This window comes from Hylobates moloch, unplaced genomic scaffold, assembly GCF_009828535.3.
Source record: "Hylobates moloch isolate HMO894 unplaced genomic scaffold, HMol_V3 SCAFFOLD_1, whole genome shotgun sequence".
Classification (NCBI taxonomy): domain Eukaryota; kingdom Metazoa; phylum Chordata; class Mammalia; order Primates; family Hylobatidae; genus Hylobates; species Hylobates moloch.
This window is the reverse complement of record NW_026652276.1, coordinates 167,969,204-167,996,581: the sequence shown is the minus strand read 5'-3', so window position 1 is coordinate 167,996,581 and position 27,378 is coordinate 167,969,204. Positions and strand designations below refer to the sequence as shown.

Here is a 27,378-nt window from a genome sequence, read left to right as displayed (position 1 = left end):
GCTGGTGAGTTATGGGCCAAAGTTTTCAGTGAATGAGAGGGAGTCACTTGCAGATGAGTTGCAAGGAGAGGTATATGTTCCCAAATGGAGAGACATTCAGGAGCATGGAAATCAAGTGCCTAGATTTCCTCACAGTGTAGGTGAGGAAAAACTTCCTCCTCACCATTTTTTTTTTTCAATGGAATCTCTCGCTCTGTCGCCCAGGCTGCAACCTCTGCCTCCCAGGTTCAAGCGATTCTCCCACCTCAGCCTCCCGAGTAGCTGGGATTACAGGTGCCTGCCACCACATACAGCTAATTTTTTGTATTTTTAGTAGAGATGGGGTTTCGCTATGTTGGCCAGGCTGGTCTTGAACTCCTGACCTCAGGTGATCCACCTGCCTCAACCTCCCAAAGTGCCGGGATTACAGGCATGAGCCACTACGCCAGGCCTCTTCTCACCTCTTTGGTTCTGTGGCTGGGCATGGGAATTAAACTAACATAAGACAGATTTACTGGAAAAGGCATAAAAGTTTTAATATTTTTGTACATGCACAGGAGCCTTTGTAAGAAAAATAAAGACCCATAGAAGTTACTAGGCCCGAAAGCTTATATGTCCTTTTAAACAAAGAATAATAAATTGCAGGGATGTGACAAGACAAAGGGGCTTGGGCTAAGGCTGGCAAATTGTGGGAAAGTGACTAAGAACCGTATGTAGAAAGTTAATGGAAAATATGGGTTATAAATTTTTGTAAGGTTTTGTTTGTAGATTCATCTCAGTGGCAACTCTGCCTCTGGCAATAATATTCTCCTCTTCCTGATACAGAAAGGGCACCTTTTACAAGGGAACTTTTATGTTCTGCTTCAAACAGAAAGAGGGTGGTCAGAGAGCCTTCCCTGCATCTGTTTTTGCTCCATTGCCTCCGGCTCAGAAGAATCAATATGCCAAAGTGGCATATTTTAGGATGGCAGGCTCTAAACACCTTCAGCATTGTTCTAAAATGAGACAACGCTCTTTACCTAGTCTCCTCAACCACTTTTACAGTTGGCCCTAATCCCCATAACAGATCTGGAAACTTATTTTTACTGTTAGGGAAACTGCGATTTAGAGGGGGGGTGGCTGAGCCACAACCCACACCCCAGAGGGCTGCTCCAAAGCCCTCCTCGAAATTGGTGCCAAGGGCAGCAGCTATAATGACAGCCAGTCCACATAGAAGTGCCTCCGTTGATCACCAATTAACAGTAAAATCTGATAATATCTCATTCCAAGGTTGTCATAAGCACTAAATGTGGTTTTGTGACATAATAGGCGTTTGTTTCTCCCCACTGCTTCCCACCACAATATATTCATCAAGACCTTTCCAAGGATACTAAGTCTAGGAAACCCGGGATCATGAAGAGAGGGCATGTTCTTCCAAGTGAGGCTGAGGAGAGACTTGTTTGTCTGGCGAGGCCTGTACTGACTAGTGACATTAAAAGAGGCGATCTGACTTCTCATACTGCTCTTGTCCCAGGCCTGCTGTTTGTCAACTGCTGGGTCCTCAGAACCAAAACTCTTTTCCAACAGTTTTGAATTGAATAACATCCAGCTATTCGATTTTCTTCGCATTCTCTAATCGGTATACTCTTGAGTCCATAGGACTTGCAACGGTATTACCCAATGGCTGAGGAATGTGCGCTTGACATCTTAGGCTGTAAAATGTCTCAATTTCAATTTCTAATACATAAATGTCAGTGGATGGCATTTTCTGAACCCCTTGTCGATGTCCGTAAATGGCATGCTCTGAATTCAACTAAATAAAAGTATAGACGCAGGGGAGGTGTAGGGGGATGTCCAAATTATAAATTTTAAGAGTGTAAAGAGGTCCTAAGTAAGATTGCCATCTTGTATTTATTTATTTTTTTTTTTGAGACGGAGTCTCACTCTATCCCCCAGGCTGGAGTGCAATGGCGCGATCTTGGCTCACTGCAGCCTCCACCTCCCGCGCTCAAGAGATTCTTCTGCCGCAGCCTCCAGGGTAGCTGGGATTACCCCAGAGCCCGCCACTGAGCCCGGCTAATTTTTGTATTTTTAGTGGAGAAGGGGTGTCACCATGCTGGCCAGGCTGATCTCCAACTCCTGAGCTCAAGTAATCCGCCGGCCCTGGTCTCCCAAAGTGCTGGGATTGCAGGCGTGAGCCACAACGCCAGACCTGGATTGCCAGATTTAGCACATAAAAATACAGGACCCCCAGTTAAACGCCTCTCGGATAAACCATTATTGCATGGGATACACTCACACTAAAAAAATTGTTCGTCGTTTACCTGAAAGTCACATTTAATTGGGCGTCCTGTATTTTACCCGGCAAATTCTAGGCCTGAGACCAAAAAGTTTGAGAACCGCGCCCCTAGGCGACAGCAAGCGTAACTGCAGCAAGCTCCCAGTAATTCCGGGTGCTGCACTTCCGGTCAGGCGGTCGGGCTGCGGGGCCCTGGGGCCAGCTCACCGCCGGAAGTCTCCGCGTCCCCGCCGGCCAGATCCCGTTCCCCGTCCTGCTTCCCAGTGCCTCGGGCCTCCCGGGGCTGGTGCTGGGCGCCGAGCCAGCGGAGCCGGCGGAACCCGCTTCACGCCTCCACGGGTTAGCGCCAGCGGCCTGGTCCCTTCACGGGCAGCTCGGTGCCGTCGCCCTCACAGCTCTTCCTATCGCCAGGAGTGGCGGGCCGACCACGGGGCGGCCGGGCTACCGTCCGCCATTCCCGTGTCTCTGCGCCCGCGGGGGCCGCCCGAGCCGGCCACCATGCCGCTGGGCCTGAAGCCCACCTGCAGCGTATGCAAGACCACGTCGTCCTCCATGTGGAAGAAGGGAGCGCAGGGGGAGATCCTCTGCCATCATTGCACTGGCCGGGGCGGCGCGGGCAGCGGGGGCGCAGGCTCGGGGGCGGCTGGAGGCACTGGGGGCAGCGGCGGCAGCGGCGGCGGCGGCTTCGGCGGGGCGACCTTCGCCAGCACCTCCGCCACCCCTCCGCAGAGCAACGGGGGCGGGGGCGGCAAGCAGGTGAGCTCCTCCGGCCCATCCCGCCGGCGGAGGCCGACCAGGCGCTAGGCGGGAGGGGACGGGCTAGCTGGCAGCGGGCGGGCCCGGGCTTTCCGGAATGCCGTGCTCCTGCCGGCTGGAACGTCCCTCCCCACCTCCTACTGAGATCTTTCGTTTGGCCCATTCCGAAGCACCTGTTACTGTAAGAAATTCAAAGCAGTAAGAACCGAGATGTAAAGCCCTTAAGAAAATCTCAATATACACACGTCTACACAGTCGTATACAGTGTCATGCCACAAATGCAGGCGCTGGACCTCATTCCTTGTTAAAGGTTTTGTCATATCAGGTTATGAAGTAAGATTATTATGTCATTATTGTAAATGGCAACTTAAGTATTCCGTTGTAGGAGGCGCCATAACCTACTACGTTCTCTGGCCTTAGGGAGTAAAGTTAAGTGTTTTTCTCTATTGTAGACACAACAAATGAATAGTGTTTGTCTTGGTCAAGACTGACTCCTCCTCCCGCCTCCTGCCCTATTATAAGCAGGTCACACCTTATGGAGGCTCTGGAGACGCCTGTCCAGCGAGCTCCAAGATTCCGGGTGCTGAAGTTCCGATTTTACTTAGCCTAGTTGCTGTAATTACCTCTCTTGAAAAGCAAAAGCGCACTCTTAATTGTTAAATGCTCTTATAAAGTACATACTCTGGGATCCTTGTAAGATGATTGTATTGCAGCCTTTATACACTTTTTACTTCTTTCTCTTTTTGTTCTTTAATTTGTTTGTGTAACAGAGTAAGCAGGAAATTCACAGGAGGTCTGCTCGGCTCAGAAACACTAAATACAAATCTGCTCCAGCTGCTGAAAAGAAAGTCTCCACCAAAGGAAAAGGGAGAAGACATATATTTAAATTGAAAAATGTAAGATATTTGTGGACAGTGCCTTTTACTGTAATGACGTTGTGTGTATCCTGCCACTGCCTTCATTTCTCACCATTGAACTTGGACTCTGCCCTTGGTAGCCCTTCCTTAGTATTCTGGGGAATGGTTCAGACTCCCCAAAAGGGAATGAGCTCTGTTGCAGGAGGCTCACTGTTTATAAAGTTAATAATACTCTTTCCTTTTTTTTTTTTTTTTTTAGCTTTTATTTTTTCCCCTGGAAAATATAAAATATGGGTTTAAAAGAAACATCAACCTTGAGCCCATTTTTTGGGGTTCTCTGTGGAAAGGAAGAGGAGAGATTATGGTTCTTGATGTGGCCAGGTACACTAAGAAAACTTTTTTTTTCATTCTTTAAAAATCTAAGTAAATATTAACACTAGAACTCATCATTTGCATATTTATTTGTTATTAAAGCCCCAGAAAATGTATCTTACTGACTTATGATGATGATGTATTTGATGAATATGAGTCAAAAATTTTGCTAAGCCTTATCTCCTCTTCTGCTCTAAGAAAAGAGATTGTTGAAAGACCTGTGCTGGAAACAGTTGAAAGCATATTTTTATTGCAATTAATTCTCAGTTTTTATAAACAAGGGATAATGTTCAAACACAGTGGACAGTGCATTATGGACTTTTTTTTTAAGTCTCAGTATGATATTCTTTTCTTTCAGAACAGGAATGTTTCACTTACCCATAAAGACGTTTCTGAAGTTGGGCATATTTATGTCTAAAACACAAAGGGACCCTGCATTAGACTTATGCAGATGGCAGACTATTTTCTTTTTTTTAATTTAATTTTTTAAAATTTTACTTTAAGTTCTGGGATACATGTGCAGAACGTTCACATAGGTATACATGTGCCATGGTGGTTTGCTGCACCTATCAACCCATCATCTAGGTTTTAAGCCTCGCATGCATTAGATATTTGTCCTAATGCTCTCCCTCCCCTTGCAACCCATCTCCGACAGGCCCCAGTGTGTGATGTTCCCTTCCCCAAAGTATTTTCTTATTCAGAGTAGTTGCTTCTAATTTATTTAAAATTTTTATAATTTAGTTAAGTGAGGCATTTGTTGATTACACAAAACATGTTATTGATATTTGTATCACATATGCACTTTTTTTCCTTTTAAGTATGGTATACCATGTTCTCAGCAATTATTTCATTATCCTTTCTCTGCAACCCTTTCTTCAATGGTACTAAGCAAGACACATCTAGGGAGGCCTACTTTCTATGTTGTGGCATAAAAGTATGTATTGAAGCTTTAGTAGGGATTTCAAAAATGGTTGGATGGTAGCAAATTACTAAGAACTCTCAAAGTTTCTAAAGCCTTAGTTCCAGCTTGCTAGAAAACCGATGTTGAGTATTATGGCTAGTTCCATAGTTGAGTTGGAAAATGTCTTCGAGGAGACACTTTTTCACTTTGTATTCATCTGTACATTTTTTATTACTTGCATTCTGTCATGCTCCGGCTGTTAGAGCAGGTGCATTTTTATAACTGGAATGTTTATGTGTAGTGAAGCTCTGAGAGGACTTCGCATTAGATCTCAGCAGCATAATCAGAAGCTTGTCCTTTGTCTCAGCAATTTTTAAGCTAATAGTAGCAGAAATTGCAGTGGAAATAGACTGCTTTGCCACAGCATTCAGAAAATAATTTATCTTTTTATTGCAGTTCTTGTCACCGAACAATACATTTTAGTATTTCTCAAATTACAGAACTCTCATAGGGCTGGGAAAATGCCTGTAGACACATACATACTATGAATGTGCTCATGTTTTTTGTATTTTCATAGCCCATCAAAGCTCCTGAGTCAGTGTCCACTATAATCACTGCAGAATCAATCTTCTACAAGGTAAGCTTTTGTAGAGTTACTGAAGGAAGAGTTGGGCCTAGTGGGTAATGTGCCACTAAAATGTTGGATTAGTCTAAAGATCTCTGCTACTCTTTATTTGTATAAGGTGTGAATACACTTTTTGTTCTCTTCTTAGCTGTTTTCCCGCATAAGTGGCTGTTATTAAAACATCTCATCTAGAGCTGAAGTGGGAGGAGAAAGTGCCTACTGACATATGATGTGAGGATCTTAAGTATTTTTTTTTAGTGTAGATTGTAGGAATTATTCTTAAAATGCTGATTGTATAGTGTGGAGCCATGGAAGAGTCAGCCGTTAATGTGATGGCATTGAAGAATGAGAAGGACAGAGACAGGATTTGGACTAGTAGAGGTTGTAGACTGTGGTGTCAAATGGGTAGAGTAGGCCCAGAGATTCTAAAATGCCTTTAAGTGGAGTTGAGCTGAGTAAGGGCAGTAGTGAGGATTAACACCTACTAGAAATCCATAGTGAGGGGAATTCCAAGATGTTTTGATAAAAGAATGAGGAGGTCAGGTTTCCTAGGGCCAAAGTCCATGGACATCTGATACCTCAGTGAGAGAAGTGACATTGTTGTGTTTAAACCAGAAGTCTTAGGAAAGGAATTAGAACATAGACCCCCAAGGCTTGGCAGGCCTGGCACGGCACAGGCAGCAACCATTGAAGGCTATTTGGTGTTTTGGGATCTGAACTGTCATTTAGGGGACAGTGGTGTGAGTTAGTGCTTTATATTTGACCCAGGTGGACTGAGAAACTCAAGTGACTTTGCCCTTAAGTATACTTTTTTTTAAGCCCACAATCTACATAGTCGAAGTCTGTTCCTCCCCACAGGGGTACACTGGCATTCCTCAGCAGGGCTGGGAAAAACCAACAACAACAAAAAGTCTGTACACAGGCAAACATCTCTCTTATTTTTCCAACATTTAATACATTGTTAATAAAATATCTAAAGTTTAGCAAACAGTCGCTATGTATCAGTGTCTGAGCGTTTTGCATGCTTTATTTCATTCAGTTCACTCTGAGGTGGATACTACTATCCCCATTTTCTAGATGAGAACATTGAGGCACAGCGAGGTTAATTAACTTGTCCAAGATCACATAGCCATGTGATGGAGTGAGGCAGTCTCATGCCAGAGCTTAAGCCTAGAGCATAGTTCCTGGCTCTACAGCTTTAACAAGTGACTGGCTATGTGACGAGGACCAACCTCTCTAATGTCGCATCTGTAAAATAGGAATTGTAAATAGTTACTACTTCAGTGCGTCAAATGAAATCATATGTGTTAAGTACTTAGCAGAGTAAGCATTCAGTGAATAGTAGGAGTTATCACATCTTCATATTTGTGCATTACTTTCACAGTTTACAGATTAGGGCCAGAAGCAACTTGTCGAGCTACGGGTTTAGTGTACTAATGATTTCCATGTGTGTCTCCATGGAAAGGCGTGTGGGACCTGTTATTGTGACTGTCTGTACTTTCGTATTGTTGTCTGCCACCCATGTTTATTAAATGATAAGGACAATAATGCAACAAAGTAGTCAAGTAATGTTGCAAATGCCCAGTATTGTGGTGGCTATCACAGCAGTGCCACTGGCAGGCAGCACCATGGTGGCAAGTTCAAGAGGTCACTGCCAGCCATTGAGCTAGAGCCCAGATCAGGCATGCAAGAGGAGCCTGAGTGGGAGCCACTGGGAATCACGGCCAAAAGTGTGACCACCCAAGACCCAGAATGGCTGAGTGGCCTCCCTGGAGCATGGCAGTAGCAGAACAACTCCATGAACTCAGATCTAGTGATGCTTAAACTAGTGCTGTTCTCGTGTGTACCCCTTTTCTCCACCAGAAACCTTGAATCCTCTCAGCAAATGAGGAGACTACTCAGATCAGTGACTTAGTCCTGTTTGGTGTTATATATATGTACACAACACAGCACATATTAATAAATACCTACTATGTGCCAGGCACTGCCTACCACTGGAATCTTTCACTAAGACATTGTCTTTACTTTGCATTTCTGCCTTCACACTATGAAAGCAGATGTTTTGGATTCATATTCATTCAGCATACTTTTGAATATGCTGTGATATGCATAATAAGCCTATGATAAGCAAGTATTCTCATTTAGAATTTGGGAATATTGATTATACATGTGGACAAAACAAACCATAAATGCAAACTATTTATATGATAAATAACTCTGGGCTAATGGCTGGGAGGAAGGACCAGCTGTTGATGGGTAGGAACTAGTAAGTAGCAGACTGTGGCCTGCATAGACCAGACCCATCCATAGTGACCCAGATGAAACAGCCACCCTCAGACACTTGGATGAAAGGTCCACCAGGAAAAAACTCCTGGCCTATCAGGTGCTATGTTACAGTTCAGTTACTGGAAGTTATTTCCTCAAAAGTGTTTTTATGGTTGAGATACACATTCCTACAGCTTTACCTGCTGCCAAGTCCCTGTTTCAAGGGAAGCAGCAATGAATTTCACTGTTCCCGTAGTCAAGAACAGTATATCTTACCAAGAACTACACCCACTTAAGGAGGTGCTGGATGTCATAAAGATTTGGATCAACCATTATGGGTGTTCAGAGGAGAGATTATTTCCAGCTCAAGACCCAGGGAAGAGGACATAGGATGGATACCAGAGTCATAGGGAGGATTTAACACAGGACATACACACGTTAGTTAGTTGGGTATAAAGTGGAACAGAAATGAATGAGACACAAAGCCTTGAATGCCAGAAATACTAGTAGTCCTGTTGTGGAAGGATATAAAACTCAACTGGGAATGGAAGAGAAAGGCAGCAGTGAGTCTAGGAGATGTACAGTAGGTTGAGGTAAACATATCCTGAAGACTATAATCCAAAGATTATTTTTGGTTTGAATTTGTTTTAGTTTGAATTCATGGTATCTATTTTTCTATTTTCTTTGAATGGATGGTTGGGGAGGGTGGCATGTAGAATGCATTCTTACCAAATCAGCATGATTTTCTTTTCTTTTTTTTTTTTTTTGAGACGGAGTCTCGGTCTGTCGCCCAGGCTGGAGTGCAGTGGAGCAATCTCGGCTCACTGCAAGCTCCGCCTCCCGGGTTCACGCCATTCTCCTGCCTCAGCCTCTCCGAGTAGCTGGGACTACAGGCGCCTGCCACCACGCCCGGCTAATTTTTTTGTATTTTTAGTAGAGACGGGGTTTCACCGTGGTCTCGATCTCCTGACCTCGTGATCCACCCGCCTCGGCCTCCCAAAGTGCTGGGATTACAAGCGTGAGCCACCGCGCCCGACCATCAGCATGATTTTCAAGGCAGTACAGAGAAAGACTGCTGAGCTGATGTAGGAGCTTTGGCTGCAGTCTCTGTGGCTTTCAGCAAGCCGTTTAACCTTACTACCATGACTGTGGCTAACAAAGTAGGGATAATTCGGAGCACAGAGGATTTTTAGGGCAGTGAAACTATTAACTCTCTTTGTATGATACTATAATGGTGGGTACATGTCATTATACATTTGCCCAACCCCATAGAATACACAGCACCAAGAGTGAACCCTAATGTGAACTCTGGTCTTTGAAGATGCTGTGTCAGTGTGGGTTCATCCGTGTAACAAGTGTACCACTCTAGTGGTGGGAGGGGGTTATTGATAATAGGGGAGGATGTGCATGTGTGGGAACAGGGAGTATATGGGAAGTCTCTCTACTTCTGCTCAATTTTGCTGTAAACCTAAAACCTCTGTAAAAAATAAAGTCTATTTTTTAAAAAGTAAGGATAGTATTACGGCAATATAAAATCAAAATACTTTATGAACAAATGTTTTCTCCAGATGTAAACTGTCATATATGCACCCTCGCATGTGTATGTATAATTTTCATTCAAAAGTGAAACAACTTTAGAATTGGCACCAAACATATAAACACTGACACATTAGACTATCTCGAACACCTTTTACTGACCACTTTGAATACTTGCTTACCTATTAAGGTTCATTCATAGCTGTGATGTTCCTTTTTTTTTTTTTTTTTTTTTTTTTTGAGACAGAGTCTTCCTCCATTGCCCAGGCTGGAGTGCAGTGGCAAGATCTCTGCTCACTGCAAGCTCTGCCTCCCAGGTTCATGCCATTTTCCTGCCTCAACCTCCCGAGTAGCTGGGACTACAGGCGCCCACCACCACGCCCGGCTAATTTTTTTTGTATTTTTAGTAGAGACGGGGTTTCACTGTGTTAGCCAGGATGGTTTCGATCTCCTGACCTCGTGATCCACCCGCCCCAGCCTCCCAAAGTGTTGGGATTACAGGCGTCAGCCACCGCGCCTGGCTGTTTTTATTTTCAATGTGGGATTATCTTCTCTTTCCCCCAGGGAGTATATTACCAAATTGGTGATGTTGTTTCTGTGATTGATGAACAAGATGGAAAGCCCTACTACGCTCAAATCAGAGGTTTTATCCAGGACCAGTATTGCGAGAAGAGTGCAGCACTGACGTGGCTCATTCCTACCCTCTCTAGTCCCAGAGACCAATTTGATCCCGCCTCCTATATCATAGGTAAGTTTGACAAATGGCACAGGTTTTTTTTAACTTAGTTAACTCTCCAATATTATGTAAAAGAGTGTGTTAGTCAGCTTGGGCTGTCAGGACACAATATCACAGACTGAGTGGCTTAAACAACAGAAAGTCACTTTCTCACAGTTCTGGAAGCTGAAGTCCAACATCAAGGTGCTGGCAACACAGATTTCTGGGGAGGCTTTTCTTCCTGGCTTGTAGACGGCCACCTTCTTGCTGTGTCCTCACATGACCTTTCATGGAGTGACAGCTGTTTGGTGTCTCTTCTTATAAGGACACCATTTCTGTCACATGAGGGCCCCACCCTTATGGTTTCATTTAACCTTAATTGCCTCCCTAAAGGTCTCATCTCCAAGTACCATCACATTGGGGTTTAGGGCTTCAACCCCTAAACCCCTAAATTTGGAGGGTGGCGGGGGGGATGCAATTCAGTCCATAACAAAAAAAGCATGAGTATTATTAAGTACAAAAAAATTAGCTTTATAGAAAATATGAGGCATTTTATGTAGCTGGAGTGAGTGCTATCAGTTATTTTGAGTTAGAGCAAATGTGCATCTACTAAGAAGTGACATGGATAAGATTTTTTCAGAGTGACCCAGGGTTAAACTGTACTACAAGAATGTATTGCCCACTCGGTTATTTAGGTTACTTATTTATACAAACCTATTCAAAAATAATTTAGAAAAGAACTATCCCAGTTATTCCATACTTGCAAATTCTCAGTATACATGCCTCTGCATGCTACACATGTCATCTTAGGCCTTTATAGTATAAAGACTGATAGTTGAAATGGCAGCTGCTGTGCTTTTGTTAATTTCAAAGCTGCCAAAACAGTTTTGACATAGACTCACAAGAATTTACTGATTAATACAATTTTAAAAGTTTTCAGATTTTTAAAGTTACTTCAGACTTTTTAATCTTTCTGCAGTGAGCATGCATCATTACTTTTGCATCCTGAGAACAAGCATAAGTGTTTTTTTGGAGAGAACTCCAGGGACAAATAATATACCACTGTTATTCTCACCTGTATGTCAAGTTTGATACATTACCAAACAATTCTAGCCTTCTGCTTATAAGTACATAGAATTTTTATTTACCTTATCTATGGATCAGGATCCCGCAGAGGCAGTGGTGTATCAGAATCACCTTCGGGATTCCTCTACTGCCTCCTCTTTCTAATCCCCAGATTCTGATATGCATCCTTGTCCTACAGCGAAGCAGCATGGCATGAGGTCAGAACACCAGTTCTGGAGCCAGACTGTCTGGGTTCACAGCCCGCCATTTACCAGCCGTGTGACTTTGGCAAATTTCTTAGTCTCTCTTGCCTCACTTTCCTCATATGTAAAATGGGAATAATAATAGTGCCTACCTCAGAAGGTTGCTGTGAGGAATGAAGATATTGATATATGTAAACTTAGAACAGTGTGGGTACAAAATAAACACGATGCAAGTGTTCAATCACTGTTTTGGGGAGAATGCCATATTCTATAAGCCGTTAAAGAAGAAAAAATGATTAAGAATAATTTCAAAGTAATGCATTTTTCAAGGGCTAATGCCAGGTTGCTCCCAGAGTGGTCTCTCCCAGTGTCTAGAAATTTTAACATCTTATGAAAATGATATATATGGTCAAAAATGTATTTAACCTTTCCCTTGGCTGCCTTCCAGGGCCAGAGGAAGATCTTCCAAGGAAGATGGAATACTTGGAATTTGTTTGTCATGCACCTTCTGAGTATTTCAAGTCACGGTCATCACCATTTCCCACAGTTCCCACCAGACCAGAGAAAGGCTACATATGGACTCATGTTGGGCCTACTCCTGCAATAACAATTAAGGAAACAGTTGCCAACCATTTGTAGTTCATAAATTAAAACTGGGTTTCCAGGCCTGGTGTGGTGGCTCATGCCTGTAGTCCCAGCTATTGCACCACTGCTCTCCAAGCTGGGCAATGGAGTGAGATTCTCTCTCTTAAAAAAACACAAAAAAACTGGATTTCCCGTTCTCTAATATTCTTAGTACCACAAGATATGTCATAGGTATCTTTAAATGAAATTCTTAGATGGAAAAGTGACTAAAAAGTTTTTTTCCTACTACCTAGTAATCATTAGATTGTTTATTACTGGTCACTTAGAAAATTAAAAGGGATAGGGCCAGGCGCAGTGGCTTATGCCTGTAATCCCAGCACTTTGGGAGGCCGAGGCAGGCGGATCACCTGAGGTCGGGAAGCAGATCACCTGAGGTCAGGAGTTTGAGACCAGCCTGGCCAACATGGCGAAACCCCATCTCTACTAAAAATACAAAAATTAGCCAGGTGTGGTGGCATGTGCCTGTAATCCCAGCTATTTGGGAGGCTGAGGCAGGAGAATTGCCTAAACCCAGGAGGTGGAGGTTGCAGTGAGCCAAGATTGTACCACTGTGCTCCAGCCTGGGCAAGAGTGAGACTCTTGTCTCGGAAAAAAAAAAAAAAAAAAAGGCTGGGCATAGTGGCTCACGCCTTTAATCCCAGCACTTTGGGAGGCTGAGGCAGATGGATCAGTTTGGGAGTTCAAGACCAGCCTAGCCAGCATGGTGAAACCCTGTCTCTACTAAAAATGCAAAAATTAGCCAGGTGTGGTGGCGCACATCTGTAGTCCCAGCTACTCGGGAGGCTGAGGCAGGAGAATTGGTTGAACCCAGGAGGCGGAGGTTGCAGTGAGCAGAGTTCGTGCCACTGCACTCCAGCCTGGGTGACAGAGCAAGACTCCGTCTCAAAAAAACAAAAAATTAAAAGGGATAGAATATAATGAAATGTACTTTGAACTTAAATTATATTCTATATGTGTATCTTCCTAGGCAAAAGCTGTAATTTCCAGAGAGACCATTAGGAACAGGTAGTATCTATTTTTCTCCATTATTTATTTCTAGAAACTCATAAAATGGATTGTATTTTTCTATAAGAACAAAATATTAATTAAGGTATAGATGACTGACCAAGGGCTTAATCAAATAAAATGACCAACAGTATCTATCATAAAGCCGCACAAGCCTTATGTTCACATCTCAAAAATGCTGTGACAGCTTTTTGGCTGCTTTAACCATAAGAAAAGTGATTGGTGGATGATTTTATTAGCCCAGGCTTTTAAAAACTTCCATCTAGGCCAGGCGTGGTGGCTCACGCCTGTAATCCCGGCACTTTGGGAGGCCTGAGTGGATGGATCACTTGAGGTCAGGGGGTTCAGGACCAGCCTGGCCAACATGATGAAACCCTGTCTCTACTAAATATACAAAAATTAGTTGGGTGTTATGGTGCATGCCTGTAATCCCAGCTACTTGGGAGGCTGAGGCAGGAGAATTGCTTGAACTTGCAGTAAGCTGAGTTCGTGCCACTGCACTCCAGCCTGGGTGATAGAGCAAGACTCTGTCTCAAAAAAAAAAAAACTTTCATTTAATCCTTCTGTAGCAAACAGGCATTCAGAACCATTCCATTGATCTTAATAAAGCTGCTCTTTACTGTTTCTAGTCAAAAATGAGACTTCCGATCAAACCATAAGATTTTATACTGCAGATAGTCAGCTTCACCAAAGCCACAGAGGAAACATGTTGAGATCAGGCTTCCCGCTTGATAGTTTCTTGACTACCATTAAAACGAAGATTGGGAGGTCATGAAAGTCATTGGTAGGCCATTAGCATTCATATCTTTAAAACATCTACCCTAAACCATCGGCTATGGACCCATAATAAGAAGCCTGTTGTGTATGAAATTGTCTAGAATTCAGGTGCAGGTCTTTGCCAGTTAAGTAAGGGAGCAACATGTAAAATGGAGGAGTGGGGTGTACTCACTTGCCTCCTCTTCTGTCCTGATTTAACCAGCATTTTTTAACCCTGGGAAAATTTGCAGAATCTAAGTTGATTGTAATGATTTTGAGCTGCAGCGGCTTTTTAACTCTTACCCTTTTTCCACATAGTTACGGTTTTTGAGTTGGAAAGAAACAACTGTAGGTAGCTACACGTACATAATTATCTATTCACAAAGGGTACAGTAAAATTGATTGTAAATAACTTTTGAAGTGCTAATATTCAAAACTTTTGGATTAAAATGTATTTTTCACAGTGTATTTACTTTGGATGTATTTATTTCATTTAAAGAATTTAAATCGGGCTCTTTAACCAAAAATGGTATTTAAAACCAAAACAGAATAGTACTTAGAATTTGGAGTAGAGGCCGGGCACAGTGGCTCACGCCTGTAATCCCAGCACTTTGGAAGGCTGAGGTAGGCGGATCACCTGAGGTCAGGAGTTCGAGACCAGCCTGGTCAACATCGTGAAACCCTGTCTCTACTAAAAATACAAAAATTAGCCAGGCATGGTGGCGTGCGCCTATAATCCCAGCTAGTCTACTTGGGAGGCTGAGGCAGGAGAATCGCTGGAACTCGGGAAGCAGAGACTGCAGTGAGCTGAGATCACGCCACTGCACTCCAGCCTGGGTGACAAGGCATGACTCCATCTCAAAAAAAAAAAAAGAATTTGGAGTAGATTCATCATTAATAAGTAATAGATTTTAGGAAAATCAAAAAATGGCTAATAAAATGAACACAATGTAAAATATTTATTAAAATGTAGACTTTAAAAAATCTATAAATTGATCATCTGTTTATAAATTGGTAGATGGTTGTGTACCATCTTTTAAAATAAAGATTGAATTTCACCCAGTGTGATGGTTCCCATTGCTTACATTTCTCCTGCTGATGCCGGACCTGATACGGCCCTGGTCTGTGTTCCCAGCCTTGTCTCCTCATTACCACTAAAATCTTTCCCCTGTATACCTGCCTAATTTTTCTGGCTCTGAGCCCTTGTTCATACCGTTCTCTCCAATTCTACCTTCCAAAGGCCTTTCTTAACACCTTCACATTCTTTCTTTGAGACCTTTCCAGATTCCCGTGCCTTTTTGAAATCAATCTCTATCCTATTGTCATCACATTTAAGTTTCTACTTCCATCATCCTCACTCCTATCCCTTTGTTCCTGGGAGGGCAGGGATGCTGTGTTTTATTTACTCATCTTTGTAACTTCCACATAACCTAACCCAGGTTCTTGCTTATGGGAGATGCTGAGTGTAGGGTCTGAATTAGATACTGTTAACTAAAATGCTTATTGATATTTTAGTTATTAATTCATATTAACTTTGGCTGAAACTTATGAATAGTCAAGTAAAATTTAGATTGTTATATTCTGTGTTAGATTGTTTTTAAGATTGTTTTAAACAAGATGTTTTTAAGATGAGTTTTAAATAGTTCTCAACACAAATAAAGCCTAATATGAGTATTTGAAAGAAATTATCCCAAACCATTCCAGTTCCTGGCTGTGAAAGGCTTTTCCAGGCCTAATAAGTTTTCCACTTCAGCCATAAGTAGGTGAAATCAAATGAACAATAGAGGGAAATGTATTAATTTGCTTTATACACATGCATGTGTGTTGTGTCTACATATAAACATTGCACACGCTTAGAAGGAAGTTTCTGTCATGCCCAGAAAAGGGAGAGGCATTTTTGTGGATTTTGTCTGGCTGCCCTGGGCATGTTTGAAGAACTGCTGTTTACTTCATACCAGGTGTGTGAGCCATACCTTTGGTAGGAGGGTATACCTCCTACACCCAAGAAATATAAGCCAGGAGAAGGTCTGTGCCGAGAGAAGGAACCCAAATGACCCACAAGAGGTGGACCATTAATTATTGGGTCAGATGCACAAATGCATGGTAATTTATTTAAGCACCTCTTAATGGTGACCCACAAGGAAGATTGCTAGTAATAGCGGAAAGGTTCACAATAAAAGAAAAAAGCAGAATGTAGAACTGTATGATAGCAATTCTGCAAACAAGAAGCATCTTTTATAAAAGATGGAAGGAACCCAGGCACAGTAGTTCATGCCTGTAATCCTAGCACTTTAGGAGGCTGAGGTGGAGGATCACTTGAGCTGCAGTGACCCATGATCGTGCCACCACTCCAGCCTGGGTGACAGAAGTGAGACGTTCTCTCAAAAAAAAAAAAAAGATGGAAATTCCTCCAGAATTTTAACATGTCAACAGAGGTTTTCTGCAGCTGCTTTTTTCAGCTTTATACTTCACAGTATTTTCCAAGTTTTCTCTAACAAGCAGTATTTTCCAAATTTTTTACAATAAGCACACACACACACACACACGTTTGTTTGCATACTGCCCAACTGGTGGTGAACAACCACTGGCTTTTAGTCTATACATATCTAGAATATTTTATAAATAGTAGTTCTTAAACCCTTGAAAGGGAGTAAATGACCAGCTGAGGAAATAAAGTCAGTGATTTCGTTATTTTCCTATATTCACATCATGATTCTAGGAAAGAACTTGGGAGTGACTTCCTTCAGCTTCAGTCACTCCTGGGCCAGGCGCATGCTTAGCTCTGTGGTAAAGGTCACCAGCGTCTTCTGCAGGGTGCCTGTGTCATCTGAATTGGTTTGGTGAGGGTAAGAGACTGATGTAGGTTCGAGTTTTTCTTTCCTGTCCTCCACTTGAAATCTGTCTTCCCTTCCAGACTGCCTGCCCTGCTGACTTAAGGCCCCAACACCAAACACAGAAGCAACAGCCTTACACAGAGCGTTCAGCAAGCTCCCACGATTGTGTAAGGTAAAGTTTCCTTTATAGATTCTTTATTCTATATTGCTCCTAGTGGTTCTGTTTCTCTGATCAAATTCTGGCTGATAACAGTTGCTGAGACTCTGAAAGAGAAGGCAAGGAACTACTGTTTCCCATTATAAACTGTTTAGAATTATTTGGCCATCTTCTTTTTGCTATGAATATGTAGTACTTTGATACATTTTTTAAATTAAAAAGTAATGAAAGAGGTCACATAGGGAAAGATAGATTGGATTATTTTTAAAGTTTATATACTAAATTGAAAAGCAAAGAATAAAATGGGAGAAACAGCTCCCTCATGTGGCTGTTGGCAGGAAGCTTCCATTCCTCTCTGTGGGCCTCCACAGGTTTGCTCACAGCAAATGATCCGTGACAGAAAGACGCAAGTGCAGTTGCACCCAAGATGGAAGCCACCATCTTTTCTATAACCTAATCTGAAAGAAGGGACATACCAGCACTTCTGCCATATGCTGTTGGGTCACACAGACCAACTCTGGTACAGTGTGAACACAGGACCACACAAGGGCGTGAATTCCAAGGGCAGAGACCACTAGGGACCACCTCAGAGGCACAGAGGGACACCCTATCCAGCTGGTGGCTGATGTAAATTAACATAGCTTTTTAGAATAGGAATATGTATCTATAATCTTAAAAGTATTAAAAGTACTTCTTGATCCAGTAATTTCATTTCTAAGAATCCATGCTAAGAGGATTTAAAATGTGGACCAAAAAATGGGTATAAAAAGAGGTTGTTTCCGGTATTTAAAGTTGTGAAAAACCAGAAACAATCTAAAGGTCCAACAATAGGAAAATGAATTTTGATATTTTTCTAATAGAATTTTATGCAGTCATCAGAAATGCCATTTACAAATAATTTTTTTTTTTTTGAGACGGAGTCTCGCTCTGTCGCCCAGGCTGGAGTGCAGTGGCGTAATCTCGGCTCACTGCAAGCTCCGCCTCCCAGGTTCACGCCATTCTCCTGCCTCAGCCTCTCTGAGTAGCTGGGACTACAGGCGCCCGCCACCACGCCCGGCTAATTTTTTGTATTTTTTAGTAGAGACGGGGTTTCACCCTGGTCTTGATCTCCTGACCTCGTGATCCGCCCGCCTCGGCCTCCCAAAGTGCTGGGATTACAAGCGTGAGCCACCACGCCCAGCCTACAAATAATTTTTAATAACACAAAAAAATGTTTATAAAATGTTTAGTGCAAAACCTGGACACACCTACATAATGACTCTGATTTTGTAAAAAAAAAACAAAAACAAAAACAAAACACACACATATACACATGCATACATATGCATATAAAGAAAACTGGAACAAACAAAATAACAAGCATAGTTGGAATTACAGTCATTTTAATATTCTTTATGCTTTTAAAAATTTTGAAGTTTGTATTACTAGCATCCATTACTTACGTAATCAGGAAAAAAATACAACTTTAAAATAGATATTTAGGTCCAAAGATGGTAATCTAAATGGTGTTACAGGCTGAATGTGTGCCCGATCCCCTTGCCCCAAGTTCATATGTTAAAGCCCTGGCCCCCAAGGCAATAGTATTAGGGGAGTAGGGCCTTTGGGAGGTAATCAGATTTCAACGAGGTCATGAGGGTGGAGCCCCCATAGTGGAATTAGTGCCCTTTTAGGAAGAGGAGAACAGACCAAAGCCTTCCTTTCTCTCACTATGTAAGAAGACAGCCAGAAGGTGGCCACAGCCAGGAAGAGAGCTCTCACCAGAACCCAAATCTGCCAGCACCTTGGTCTTGGGTTCTCAGCATCCAGAACTGTGAGAAATGAATGTGTGTTGTTCAAACCACTCAGGCTGTGGTATTTTGTTACAGCAGCCCGAGCTGACAGAGATAGATAGAAACAACACAAGGACCCATCAGCAGACGAATGGATGATCAAAACGTGGTGAGGTCATGCAGTGAGATATTATTCAGACATAGAAGGAATGAAATTCTGATACATGCTATAATGATGAACTTTGAAAACATGCTAATGGAAATAAGCCAAACTTAAAAGGACAGATATTGTATAATTCCACTTATATGAGTTAGTTACCTAGAATAGGCAAATTATGTCATAGAGACAGAACATTAGAGGTTACCAGGGTTGGGGGAAGAGGGGTATTATGGGTACAAATTTTCTGTTTGGAGTGATTTTGAAAAAATTTTGGAAATGGACAGTGACAGTAGTCAACACGATGAATGTACTTAATGACACTAAATTGTACACTTAAAAATGGTTAATACCGGGCTGGCGCGGTGGCTCATGCCTGTAATCCCAGCACTTTAGGAGTCCAAGGCAGGTAGATCATGAGGTCAGGAGATTGAGACCATTCTGGCTAACATGGTGAAACCCCGTCTCTACTAAAAAATACAAAAAAAAAAAAAAAAATTAGCCGGGCATGGTGGCGGGTGCCTGTAGTCCCAGCTACTCGGGAGGCTGAGGCAGGAGAATGGTGTGACCCGGGAGGTGGAGCTTGCAGTGAGCTGAGATCGCGTCACTGCACTCCAGCCTGGGCAACAGAGCCAGATTCCGTCTAAAAAAAAAAAAAAACAGTTGATGCCTGGGTGCGGTGGCTCACGCCTGTAATCCCAGCACTTTGGGAGGCCAAGGCAGGCAGATCAGAGATCAGTTGAGGTCAGGAGTTAAGGACCAGCCTGGCCAACATAGCGAAACCCCATCTCTATTAAAAATACAAAAATTAGTCCAGCGTGGTGGTGGGTGCCTGTAGTCCCAGCTGTTGGGAGGATGAGGCCTAGGAATTGCTTGAACCCAGGAGGCAGAGGTTGCAGTGAGTTGAGATTGCGCCACTGCACTCCAGCCTGGGTGACAGAGCGAGACTTCGTCTCAAAAAAAAGGTTAAAATTGTAAGTTTTGTTGTGCATATTTTACCATAATCTTTAAAAAATAGATATATAGGAGATAAAGTCAACAGAATTTAATAACCAGTTTTAAATAGAGACTGTGTGAGAAGGATGAATTAAGGAAGACGTTGAGTACAACTTTGTGGTAGGTGAAAAAATCTTAAAAAATACATGGGCAAAGATCCTACTTGATTCTTATAATTTAAAAATCTCGCAGTTAGTAAACAAGGCTAGGTGGAGATTTGCAGGTGTTGTGAGGTGTTTGTTCTGTTTTGTAATGTGAGGACTGTGAGCCATCTCCTGGACTTGAATATCCATTAGATAATGGAAAATACGGATTTGAGAACTCTGGAGACGTGCAATGCAGTAACAAAACTCTGCACCCAGTTGATTTCTGTCTCCTAATTTAATGCTTTTATGGGACAAACTGTGAGGCAGGTGGGCAAGATGGGCAGCCATGTTTTTGTGGGTTTCTGGCCTGTGGGCCAGCCTCAGTGCTCACTCTGAGGTCATGTCCAAACTTAGAGCACATTCAGGCCTTCCACAGTCAAGGCTCCCTTTCTCAACTTTGGTCCTCTGCACAAATATCCGAAGCCTAGAAATAATAATTATCTGTCCTTGTGTCTTGCATTATGAAAATCTAGGAAAGGGCCTTGGGAATTAAGAAGAATGGAAAAACTGGTCTAACTGCTGCATGCTTCAGCTTACAGGAGAATCACTGAAATGAGGACAGGCCATAAAAGGACAACCAGAAGAGTGGCTGCAGCAAAGCCATCGTTTTTCAGAGCAAGCTAGGGAATCCTGCCAGCGTCCTCAGGCAGGGCCCCTGGGCACAGAGGTTAGGCAAGGGAGTGTCCCCGCATGTTGATGCCCTGAGCATCAGAATAATGCAATAGAGGAGCTTCCAAAGAGTTAATGTCAGGTTTTGTAAGCTGAACATTTCTAGGCAAATAAAATTTGATTTTGTGAATAAAGCTCATTTCTTCAACTCCAGTGCAATGCTCATAGATTGGTAGTGGCTTGTGATCCAGATAAAGAAAACAATTTTTCAAAGATTCATATTCTTTGTAGACATACGGATTTAGAGACCATCTAATCTAACTCCCTCATTCTACAGATAGGAAAAATGAGGCCTAAAGAAGTTAAGAAAATACCATGGAAATGTCACTGCTGAACTGCCATACGTAGGATCTGAAAGAAATTAGGTAAATGCTACTGTGAGAAATACAGTACTAGGTCCAAAGAATCTAATACAAATTAAAAATCTAAATGTTACTTCTAAAGCATCCCTGCACATAGCTGAACTTACATAGTTTCATTTTCTTTCTTTTCTGTTGAAGAAGAGGCAATTGGCTGGGTGCGGTGGCTCACGCCTGTAATCCTGGCACTTTGGGAGGCCAAGGCGGGTGGATTACCTGAGGTCAGGAGTTTGAGACCAGCCTGGCCAACATGGTGAAACCCCATCTCTACTAATATAAAAATTAGCCGGCTGTGGTGGTGGGTGCCTGTAATCCCAGCTACTCCAGAGGCTGAGGCAGGAGAATCACTTGAACCTGGGAGGTGGAGGTTGCAGTGAGCCAAGATCACGCCATTGCACTCTAGCCTGGGTGACAAGAGGGAAACTCCATCTCAAAAAAAAAAAAAAAAAGCAATCACTAACCTGTGTTGTTTATTAAACATGACAGACAGGCATGAAGTAATTACCAAACTATAAACAAAAAAGCTACAATCTGCCAGGCATGGTGGCTCATGCCTGTAATCCCAGCACTTTGGGAGTCCGAGGCAGGTGGATCACCTGAGGCCTGGAGTTCAAGACCAGCCTGGTCAACATGGTGAAACCTCGTCTCTGCTAAAAATACAAAAATTAGCCTGGCATGGTGGCACGTCCCTGTAATCCCAGCTACTCAGGAGGCTGAGGCAGGAGAATCGCTTGAACCTGGGCAGTGGAGGTTGCAGTGAGCCAAGATCGCGCCATTGTACTCCAGCCTGGGCCAACAGAGTGAGACTCGGTCTCAAAAAAAAGAAAAAAGAAAAAAAAAAGCTACAATCTTAACTTCAACTTCTCATAACATCATCTCTACTTCTGGTTAGCAGAAGATGGGTGGAAGTGGGGAGGTTTATTACAAAAAGACTGTTATACTTTACACACTTCTCCCCATGAATAGTGAAGGTGTGAGTGAAAAAGACAGCAATTTTATTTTTATTTTTTTTGAAACAGGTTCTTGCACTGTCACCCGGGATGGAGTGCACTGTTGTGATCACTGCTCACTGCAGCCTCCACTTCCCAGGCTCAAGTGATCCTCCTACCTCAGCCTCCTGAGTAGCTGGGACCACAGTTGTGCACTACCATGCCCAGCTATTTTTTTTTTTTAAGAGATGGGGTCTCACTTTATTGCTTAGGCTAGTTCTCAAACTCCTGGCCTCAAGCAGTCCTCCCACCTTGGCCTCCCAAAGGGTTGTGATTACAGGCATGAGCCACCACACCCAGCCAGCAATTTTAGAATAAAGGGTGAAGGTGCTGTTGGGGAAATATAATTTAAAAAACAAAGTCTCTCAACCCAGAAATCCTCTCCGTGAAGGCAGTAGAGAAAGAAAAGCTTTATTATTGAATAAACATTAAATGAGAATGTGATGCACATCACAGGCACTTTGCTAAGAGATCACAAAGACAGGAGGAAATTTCACCATTTTATACAGCCATGCAGGTACAGCCCATTACATGTATGTTTTCGAGATAAATAGTCCTCAACTAAGAGAACTTGACAGCACCATTGGTCACACAGTTCATCGTAACTTTACCTGATAATTGATGTGACCACTTGTTATCTAAGATATCAACTTTTCGGGGTTGGGGGAGTGTGGAAACAGGAGTTACTTTTATAGCTTGGTGCAAGGCACTCATTAAGATGAGGCTGTTACCCTCCCACAGAAACTGGAAGATAGGTATGCTATCTGGTGATGTTTACATTTCCCAGGTCCTTGAGAAAGACATTCCTAGGTCATAAAGCTGACAAAAGGCTGATTCAGTTTTTAAATATATATATCTGTATATATATTTCAGGCTGGGCATGATGGCTCATGCCTATAATCCCAGCACTTTGGGAGGCCAAGGCGGGTGGATCACCTGAGGTCAGGAGTTCGAAACAAGCCTGGCCAACATGGCAAAACCAGTCTCTACTAAAAATACAAAAAATTAGCCGGGCATGGTGACACATGCCTGTAATCCTAGCTACTGCGGGGGCTGAGGCAGGAGAATCACTTGAACCCGGAGGCAGAGGTTGCAGTGAGCCGAGATTGCACCATTGCACTCCAGCCTGGAAACACGAACAAAACTCCGTCTCAATTATGCGTATGTGTTTTTTTTTTTTTAAAATATATATATATTTATATATATATATATATATTTCAAAGAGACTGAGAAAGTACATACAGGTTTTCTCAAGTAATAACCTGACATAAAGGGAGGGGAGGAAAATTTCTTGCCTCATTTTCAACAGGTGGAATTAAACTTATTATTTTAAATTCATATTTATCCTTACAGTGCGCATCCTAAATTTGGAAGAGGAAGGATGTGGGCCAACTTTTGGCTTAGGCACTCATGTCAGGGCTTCTCTTAGTACATATGGTACCTGTCTGAGATTTTCAAACTGGCAGCCACTTTGGACTGATCAAGTTGCAAAGCTGAATTAATTGCTTACTATTGTAAGGGAGAGCTATGCCAGTCAGGCCCGGGCTCCCTTAGCAGAGCAGACTGCTGATCTTTTGTGGGGTTTTGGGGAAGCTGGAAGTTTAAGTACAGGCAGACTTTGAGAGGTATCAATAGGATGATGTCATCTGGGGTGGGGATTGATTTGGGCTGTAATAGGAGCCCTACTTAGAGAAGTGACCAAGGGGTTTAATCTGCTTCAGGCAGAAAAACGCCTAGGAGTAGGACATCCAGGGCAGGCATTTCAGCTCACTGATGCCTTCAAGGAACCAGGGCCCTTCTGTTTTCTTGCTCTACCATTAGTGGCCCATGCATTTTCACCCTCATGGTTGTGTTACTTGGGGGTCCTTGCTCACAGAGCTCCCAAGATGGTGGTGAGCCGCTTCCCAAATGGTGGCAAGCCTCGTGTTCTCTGACCTGGGGTTCTTGGCCTCATGGATTCAAGGAATGGAACCTTGGGCCATGCGGTGAGTGTTATAGCTCTATTAGAAGCTGTGGGTCACAGAAGAGAACCGTGGAACCCAGTGACTAGTGTTCAGCTCAATTAGGATGAACCGGGGCACTTAGCCATGCAGCCACGCAGGAACAATGGCAAGCCTTTAGCCCGATCGGGAGGGGCAGTGGGCGCCTTGCTGGATCAGGAGCACAGCGGACACCCTGCAGGATCCAGAGGGATGGGAGTCAGCGGTGGGTCTGCAGTGGCGGCAAACAGCAGTGGTGGATGGCGAGCAAAAGCTCAGCTTGAGCCGAAACAAACATGGACCAGAAGAGTGCAGTTGCAAGATTTAATAGAGTGAAATAGCGTGAAAACAGAGCTTCCATACAAAGGGAGGGGACCCAAAGGGGGTTGCCGTTGCCGGCTCAAATGCCTGGGTTTATATCCTGTTCATTGTCCCTCCTGCTGTGCTCTCAGGCAATAGATGATTGGCTATTTATTTACCTCCTGTTTTTGCCTAATTAGCATTTTAGTGAGCTCTCTGATTGGTTGGGTGTGAGCTAAGTTGCAAGCCCTGTGTTTTTTGTTTTTTTTTTTTTTTTGAGACGGAGTCTCGCTCTGTCACCCAGGCTGGAGTGCAGTGGCGCAATCTCAGCTCACTGCAAGCTCCGCCTCCCGGGTTCACGCCATTCTCCTGCCTCAGCCTCTCCGAGTAGCTGGGACTACAGGCGCCCACCACCACGCCCGGCTAATTTTTTATATTTTTTAGTAGAGACGGGGTTTCACTGTGTTAGCCAGGATGGCCTCCATCTCCTGACCTCGTGATCCGCCCGCCTCGGCCTCCCAAAGTGCTGGGATTACAAGCGTGAGCCACCGCGCCCGGCCAAGCCCTGTGTTTAAAGGTGGATGTGGTCACCTTCCCAGCTAGATTTAGGGATTCTTAGTAGGCCTAGGAAATCCAGCTAGTCCTGTCTCTCAGTCCCCCCTCTCAACAGGAAAACCTAAGTGCTGTTGGGGAGGTTGGCCGACGACCGCTCTAACTGCTTCCTGCTGAATTGGGGCGTAGTAGAGGTTGTGCAGTTGAGATTTCCTCAGGAGGGATGCCTTTGATGTTGTTAACATCAGATCGTGGGCTAGCAGGCCAGTCCAGGGATCTGCGGTAGATCTTAGTCTTGGACTCCATCTTGGGCTCCATTTGTAGTTTTATAGCTTCAATTCTGGAAGAGACAAAGTTAACAAGGAGGTTAAAGATACAGGGTCCAAAGAGGAGCAGCAATATTATAGCTGCTAGAGGTCCTAAGAAGGGGAGAATCCAGGGCATCCATTGGCTGAGGAGGCCCCAGGGTCCAATGTTTCGAAGCTCCTCTGCTCTACGTTGTATTCGATCTCGAATTTCTTTAACTTTCTCAGTGACGATTCCGGATTGATTAACATAGTAACAGCATTCTTCCCCTAAAAATAAACAGGTTCCCCCTCTTTCAGCGGTTAGCAAGTCTAAAGCTCTTCGATTTTGAAGGACTACTGCTGCTAGGGAGTTAAGTTGATCTTGCAAGGTGACCAGGGAGTCGGCGACCCGTTCCATGTCACCATTTAGTTCTCGAGATAGTTTGTAGTAGAACTGAGTAGAGGCTGTGATACTGCCAATGCCAGTACCTAGTGCACCTAGCACTCCTGCTCCCATAACAAAAGGAAGAATGGGTACTCTTTTGTTGCGGGGCTTAGATACGACATAATTGTATAAATCTTGTTCAGTGTAGATGGTCATAGGGGGCACTAAGAATGAGAGGAAGCACATAGATTCTGAAGAGCCATTCAAACAACGATAGGCTGAGGTACCACAGACAAAAAATATTCCTGAGGGTAGGCAGAATATTCGTGTGGGAGGAGTTACCCACCTGATGCATTGGGAGTTGGTTGTGTCTGTAGTATTGCTAAATTTTACACAGGTGAGGTTTGAAGTATGGGTTATTTCCAGATTGGAAACAAGAGGTCCTACCAAAACGGAAGTGGTATTTATTTCTGTGCTGAAGTTGTTCCATTGTTCAGGTACAGGGATTGAAACATATGGCCTGAAGTCCAGGGGGAGGCACATCCAACAGTTAGTAGGGTTTTGGGCCGAGACCTCATGGAGCCCAGTGAGTGTAGTGTTAAATAGGCTTACCAGGCGAGTGTGGGTACGGAGGGTTTCATGTAGTTTTGAGAGATCTAGTCCTTTGTAGGGGCTAGAGGTGCTATGTACCTGGGTCAGTTGGGAGATTACTTCTTTTACATGTTTTTCTCTTGCCTGATCTTGAACTCCACCCCCATCAGACATACCAGTATGGGTGAAGTAAGTCCAACAGACAGTGACTCCAAGTCCTCCAGGACAACTAGGATTAATCATTTTTCCTGTCCAATACTGAGTATTTGCATGCATGCAAAGAGTGGCAGAGTTATAGCAGGTGCGGGGCATATGGGTGTGGGCAGTGAAGGTGGGGGTTCCCTTAGAAAAACTCCTATACGATGGGGCATCAATATTTCCAGGACGCTGCGTTCTCCATAGAAACTCTTGGTAAGGGGAGCTACTGGTCATACAGCGGCATGGAGGGGGTGCAGTGAGAGTGAAAGAGGGTAAGAGAACAGTAAAGAGAAAAATATGATAAGGGAGGGCCATGGGGATTTATGATTTTAGTTACTTTCCTCCTGGTTGTCGTTTGAAGAGCAGGCACAAATCCTCTAGAGGTTCACAGGAATAGCTAGCGTTGTCTCCTGGATTTTCGGGTTCCTTTGGCAGTATGCAGGGTTTGACTCGAGTGTGATGTATCCAAGACTCCACTCCAGCCACTTTAACCGCGGTTGGGGTAGATAAAATGACTGGGTAGGGTCCTTCCCAGGATGTATCTAGGGATGGGGAATTAGAGGGAAGGGACTTGACTAATACCATGTCACAAGGATGGAATAGTTCTTTTCCCTCTTCTCGGGGACAGGCTCCTTGTAATGTTTTAAGAACTTGTTGATATTTGGCTAAGGAGGTGATGTCTGCAACTAAGTTGGCCGTCTTGGTCAAGCACAAGGTCATTGGTTAGGAAGGGCCGTCCATACAGCATTTCGTATGGGCTAAGTACTGCTTTTTGGGGAAAGTTGCGGATTCTTTATAAGGCTATAGGCAACAGAGCAGGCCATGTGAGGTGGGTTTCCTGGGTTCGCTTTTAGATGTCCTTTGAGTGTTTCATTCATTTTCTCAACCTTCCCTGAGGACTGTGGCCTCCAGGCGCAGTGTAAGTGATATTGTATACCTAACGCCTGGGATACTCCCTGGGTTACTTTAGCCTTGAAAGCAGGGCTATTGTCACTCTGTAAGCCTTGGGGAAGTCCAAATCTGGGAATTATTTCATGAACTAGTGCCTTTAT

The 27,378-nt window shown here is 43.6% G+C and overlaps 2 protein-coding genes across 19 annotated transcripts in view; one reads left to right on the top strand and one right to left on the bottom strand.

The window, feature by feature from the left end:
• The first annotated feature begins 2,473 nt into the window (after positions 1-2,473).
• Positions 2,474-27,378, top strand: part of GATAD1 (GATA zinc finger domain containing 1) — a 48,126-nt gene continuing 23,221 nt past the window's right edge. For 3 of the 18 annotated variants that reach the window (XM_058424673.1, XM_058424630.1, XM_058424657.1), the window contains exons 1-8: positions 2,474-3,013; positions 3,784-3,909; positions 5,721-5,780; positions 10,134-10,317; positions 12,001-12,137; positions 13,165-13,202; positions 16,873-16,964; positions 18,815-18,887. In XM_058424673.1, coding sequence (XP_058280656.1) covers positions 2,756-3,013; positions 3,784-3,909; positions 5,721-5,780; positions 10,134-10,317; positions 12,001-12,137; positions 13,165-13,202; positions 16,873-16,894 — 825 coding nt within the window. In that variant the 5' untranslated portion in view covers positions 2,474-2,755 and the 3' untranslated portion in view covers positions 16,895-16,964; positions 18,815-18,887. Of the gene's footprint in view, positions 3,014-3,783; positions 3,910-5,720; positions 5,781-10,133; positions 10,318-12,000; positions 12,220-13,164; positions 13,203-16,872; positions 16,965-18,814; positions 18,888-20,549; positions 20,913-20,963; positions 21,052-27,378 lie in introns of those variants that run through there. The other 15 variants (XM_058424643.1, XM_058424649.1, XM_058424682.1 and 12 more) reach the window with 12 other exon arrangements.
• ERVW-1 (endogenous retrovirus group W member 1, envelope) lies at positions 25,009-26,797 on the bottom strand. Its single transcript, XM_058424618.1, has one exon. It carries the CDS (start codon positions 26,639-26,641, stop codon positions 25,025-25,027), a length of 1,617 nt encoding a protein of 538 aa, XP_058280601.1. The 5' UTR covers positions 26,642-26,797; the 3' UTR covers positions 25,009-25,024.